Source organism: Limanda limanda, chromosome 17, assembly GCF_963576545.1.
Source record: "Limanda limanda chromosome 17, fLimLim1.1, whole genome shotgun sequence".
NCBI classification, from domain to species: Eukaryota; Metazoa; Chordata; class Actinopteri; order Pleuronectiformes; family Pleuronectidae; genus Limanda; species Limanda limanda.
In genome coordinates this window covers 24,642,689-24,648,118 of record NC_083652.1, presented here as the reverse complement: position 1 = coordinate 24,648,118, position 5,430 = coordinate 24,642,689, and the positions used below count along the sequence as shown (strand labels likewise).

Sequence of the window (5,430 nt, the reverse complement as noted above, 5' to 3'; positions counted from 1 at the left end):
TAACTCACAGGACTGGAACTTCTTTTTTTGTATCATTTTCAGAGATGACATGAATATCTGGCACGGGATAAAAGGAAGCCAACTTTTAGAAAAGAAAAAGAAAATTGCTTCATGATATAAGTGTCACAACAAGTGTCTTTTATTTGCTGGGGCCAATAACGTGTTGTTTTCCATAGTGGATGAGTGTAGGCTGCCCCCTGTTGGTGCAGGACTGGACATGAAATCAAGACTTATTTCCAAACAAGATCTCTGCTGTGGTACAGGCCAGTGTAGGGGGGGTACCCTGTAGGTGGAAGGCCTATTCCTGGAGGCACGTGCCCTGGTGGCATGCGTGGTGGCGGAGGGTAGCTATTGTAACCTGGAGGCGGATAGGCCAGGGCCAAGCTGGGTGGCGGGAAGGTGGAAGGAGGTGGAGGGCCTTGAGGTGCTGCAGGCGGCGGATACCCGTGTTGGTGGTATTGCGGTATTGGGGGAGCATAGCTGGGCGGCATGGGGGCGTAGGAGGGGCCCTCCGTCTTCATCATGGACTGCAGGTTCTGATAGCCCTCCCCGGACATGTAGGAGCTGGTGGTGGACATGATGTAGTTGGAGGGCGGCGGCGATGGAGGGCGATGGGGCAGCGGCGGGGGCTGGTGTGGAGGCGGCGCGTGCGGCGGTGGAGGAGCAGCCTCACTTCCTGGTTCGGCCTCTGTGGGAAGTGCTGGAGCCGGAGCTTTTCGGTCTAGTGAGCGGCAGGAACAGGCAAAGAGAAAACATCTCGTTAAATTTTGTTTGCTAATTATCGTTCCTATAAATATCACAAGGCTGCTAAGTCCAACATGAGCTCAGATAACCTTTCTGTTCCCAGACGAACAGCACGCAGCCAGACCACGACGACCAGGCCTCGGCCACATAGGAGGTCTCATTATCAGGCTCAGGACACTCATCAGATTGGTCTGGGAGAGGTTAGGGAGTATGTGATTATGCGTGTGTTGGGAAACATTATGTCCAGACGAGTTGGTGATTATGTAAGCAGACTGAGAGGACTAACGACTTAGGGTTGCTTTCCAAGCTTGGGTCTCAGGCAGGGGTCCTGACTGCTCATTATCGGCCTATTTGGTGACAGGCAAATGGACACCAGGTGTCGTCATGTGATGGGAAACTGAATCAGCGAAGGCTACAACATGACCCAAAAGACCCATTTAACACAGGGTCTTTAGTGTCTACATCTTAGTTTCCAAACATCCCCGTTCCTACCTGTCCAAACTAAAACACAGCCCCGGACTTTTCAAACAAATAGAGCCAACAGTTTTTCTGAACTTCTCTGTTTAAGCAGCTCTATAACTGTAGTAGTAGTGGACGCCACGTGAATTACAAGCAGAGATGATGCGTTTTCGAATGAAAACATAATAGTAGGGACGTAGCCAGAATCTAAAGCACAGCAACATCTTTGCAAATTGGCTGACGATTGCAACATTCACCTGAGGGAGGCTGCGACGGTGGCCGGGGGGGCATTGGGCTCTCCAGTCTAGGGATCTTTGACCCGACTTGTTCTGCCAAATAACAAACCAGTTAATAACATGCAAAAGCTTTTTTTCTTTAATAAGGAGGGCATTTTGCTGTAGGCACGAATATTCATAAAATCCAAAAAAGAAATCTCATGCTAATTAACTAACTTTTCTTGGAGGAATTTCCACATTTTTAAGATCTCAACGACTTATAATCCCAAATGGAATATTTAAATAGGAATGTTACCTGGAGCCTTTGGTTCCTCTTTGGGGGACGTCTGAAACAAAGAAACATGAATGAGTCCCTTTGAGGTAAGCCTAGTGTGGATATATAAATCATTATAAATGCATGCACTAACTGTAAGATGAAATATATGTTAAGCCACCAGCGATGTTATTTAAGTGTATATTCACATGTGAACGTTTGAGCTGGCGTGCAGGGCTGCCACCCTGAGGGGATGTCTTCTTTGGGGGTGGGGGAGGAGGGTTGGCAACTGGGGGTGGTCCTAGTGGGGCAGGAGGAGCAAGGATTGGAGGAATAGGCGGCCGCTCCGTCTCCTGCATCCCCTGAGGGATGGGCTCGTAGTCCTGCGGGTACAGGTCCTGGATCTGGTGGCAAATGTCTGGACACAGACAGAGGTTTTTTTAATAAGACAAATCCAAAAAGAGGTTGGACAACAATCAAAAGGAAAGGTACAAAGCATAGAAGATTTGTGATAAGCACCTTCAAGCAGCAGGACTGAGACGTCCTGGACAAACTGATCCCACCAGATGCCTGGCGACTGCGTGCCGGTCGACTCCTGGAGGTCGAACTCACAATCCTGGCTGGCCAGGTACAAGACGGCAACCGCCATAATCCCTGGCTCCCACTGCAGAGACAGCATGGTGCACAAGCTGGACGGGACACAGGCAAAACTATTTAGAACCTATTTTTTAACAATTGTTTGTTGGCCAGTGCACAACAGGCAATAAGCTCCTCGGCCAAATTGAAACAGAAGTTGTCGACATTGCTGTAATGTGGAATGCATCTTGAACCACTTAGCAATCTGATGCCCTTTACACTACATTCTTTATAGATAAACATTTCCCAGGTTGTAAAGCCTGTTTCACTTATAATAATATAATAGTTTAATAAAATAAACTTTATTGTTACAGCATTTTCCAAAACACAGATACAAAGTGCTTTATTAGGTGGACACAGAATTAAAACTTTTGAGGGAATAGGCTTTTTTCCAAAGAAGGTTTTTTTAAAGCTTTTAAAAAGATGTCACTAATGAAATGGATTTTTTTCTTCCCACAGTCGCCAAGTCCAGTTATTGTGGGAACTGACGGGTTTCTCTATAACAATATTCAGGGAGGGTCTTAACCTTACCCTGTACCTTGAGATAATGCATGTCGATTTGGTGCTTTATAAATTAAAGAATACTACAAGCCAGCACTTCCATTGGTCAGGTTAGGTGATAAGAGTTTAAGACAGTCAGTGAATCAAACGCATGACACCACTGACAGAGTCACTTAGGACACAGAGTGACAGTGGGAGAAAGCTCGGCTGCTCACCTGTCATTGACATACGTCCATGCCCTTTGCAGCACCTCTTCCACTTCATCCTTATCCCCTATAACAAGATGGGGAAATTAAATGTTTAACTTGTTTGTTGCATAATAATGTAGAATAATCTTTGTGGATCTGATGCATTACTTAATCCAACTCACCTTTGAGCTGCTTGCCATAGCGCAGCAGGGACATGTAGGGGAGCTCCACCTGCAGGTCAAATTTGATAGTCTGGAGCAAGATTCTCTCCAAAACCATCACCTCTTCCTGTTGAAGAAACACACATGTTCAGGACTTTAAAGGTCACGGGTGGAGACAGAATCTTACAACAGAAGATTATCGTATGGCTGCTTGTTTAAGCAGATTAACAGCAATGTTTAGACATGTTTACTTTTCTCTTTCTAGGTCTTCATGATATTATGGCAGGGATCTATAATGCTGGTTAAGACTATTAACGTCTTTTCGGAACTCCACGACAACAAATTCCCTGACTCAATTAAAAAGGTACAGCACAACATCCCTTTGCACTCACAGCACCCAGTGTTAACAGGGACAGAGTCTCAGGACAACAGAGTGAACATAAGAGGAGCCGCACCTTCGGGTCGTCTCCAAACTGAGCAAACTCCACATCGTTCAGTACGCTGCGGGCGGTTTGAATGATGTCTTTGCACTTCTTCGGAGTCTCCTCCACTTTCCCCGCCAGGAAGAGACAGCAAACACCTGTCACCTGTTGAGACGCAAACGGCAACATTAATCCTACACATTTATTCATACTTCCAGGAACGTGAAAAATAACAAGTAAAGAATGAATTGAACTTACATATCTAGGGAACTGCTTGAAAGAGTGAAACATGTAGAAGCGTTGGAAATATATGATCCCAGTTGCCAGTGTGTCATAGGGACTGGTAACAGTCAAGGACATATCAGAGACTATTGACAGTTATTTGCACATTGTTAGACACCAGGTATGAAAAATAAATCTGAACCTGACGTAAAAAGGTGTTTCATTATGATTGTGCTGCTGTGATCACTACATACTAGCTCTGCTATACTTCCTGTTAACTACCTATTCAGATACAAGTCTTTTCCATCTATTCCAGTGAATGTAAAAAACTCCTGTAAAAGAGTGAAGTTAACATAACTAGATACTGTATATTGTTTGTATAATTCCTTCATAATTTGAATAGTTAGGTTTATATTTACTATATTTTGATCATTTTACTAGTTTGACATGCACAGTATTCCAATCAATCAATAACTCAATCAATGATACAGGCCGAGTACTTTTCCCACGTCAGATATGAAGCAGGCTCCTTCTCGCCGATATTGAGCTTCCGTGGCCGAGTCCAGACCCTCGGACTGAGATGGGGTGTGGGCCAAATCCTTCTTGTCCCAGTACCAGCATGGTTTGATGTGGTCCAGATTCGTTTGGCCAGTCATTGAGAAGTTCTCTCTCGTGTCCTTCATTGGCTGAGTGGAGGCAATTTGATAATATGCTTTTGATTTTCTTTATGGAGAGTGTTAGTATGGCTGGTCAAAATCATTTCAGATTTACAAACGTAATCATCATAGAGAAACTTTATGGAGATGAGGAAGAGGAGGAGCCAATCTTTGGTCTTGATTCTGATGCTGAGGACCTGCACAGGATCAAGCTGGAGTTGTGCGTCTGTCTTGGAATCCAGCTCTGCTAAATGAAGAAGGCTCCTTTGATGACATAGAAGACTCATATTCTGTTTGTCATCAAAGGAGCTTTCTCCTAAACGAATACGGAAGAATAAACTTTAAAAGAAAGATTCTCAACCATTCATGAAATATTACAGGAAATGAATATGGGTTATTTGTGCATTAGACGGGTTTGCATAGCTTGTGTATCAAAGGCATAAAGAAATTGTCCTTGGAAAAGTGTGGCAACCGAAGATTGAGCTGGATGGAAAGTGGCTTCAGCCGACATCACAGGAAGTGGCCGCCGGGCCGATTCAAACCAGACCAGATCCAGTGGGATTCTACGGATCAGCATCTGGAATCTGAATAAACATGGATCCGGGCGACAGCTCTGGAGTCGGTCGATTTATGGAGATGTGTATGTGGCCCAGATAAACTATAAATACAAGATATCCATACAGCAGAGCCTGGGGAGCTTGTTTTTATGACTCATTTCATGAGATAGAGGCATAATTTAGTTATTAGAACTTAATACAGCATTTAAGCTCAATATTATTTTCCAAATTAAATCAGGCTCTAACTCCCGCTATTATTTTTCGCTCAATGTCATTTTTTAGGGGAAAATGTGCCTCTGAACTTATTTAATTTCAAACATGGAAATGATAACTGTAGTTAGGGCCCGAGCACTGACATCAAAGGTGTCAGGTGAGACCCTATTGAAATTGTAAGG

The 5,430-nt window shown here is 44.3% G+C and overlaps 1 protein-coding gene across 1 annotated transcript; it reads right to left on the bottom strand.

Moving 5' to 3' along the window:
* Positions 1–230: 230 nt before the first annotated feature.
* On the bottom strand, positions 231–4,517 carry LOC133023753 (cyclin-K-like). Its single transcript, XM_061090814.1, has 10 exons — positions 4,312–4,517; positions 3,859–3,940; positions 3,634–3,765; positions 3,200–3,305; positions 3,045–3,102; positions 2,212–2,381; positions 1,902–2,110; positions 1,735–1,765; positions 1,461–1,532; positions 231–721 (listed from the first exon to the last, which is right to left on the bottom strand). Exons 1-10 carry the CDS (start codon positions 4,503–4,505, stop codon positions 231–233), a joined length of 1,545 nt encoding a protein of 514 aa, XP_060946797.1. The 5' UTR covers positions 4,506–4,517.
* Between the last annotated feature and the right edge of the window lie 913 nt (positions 4,518–5,430).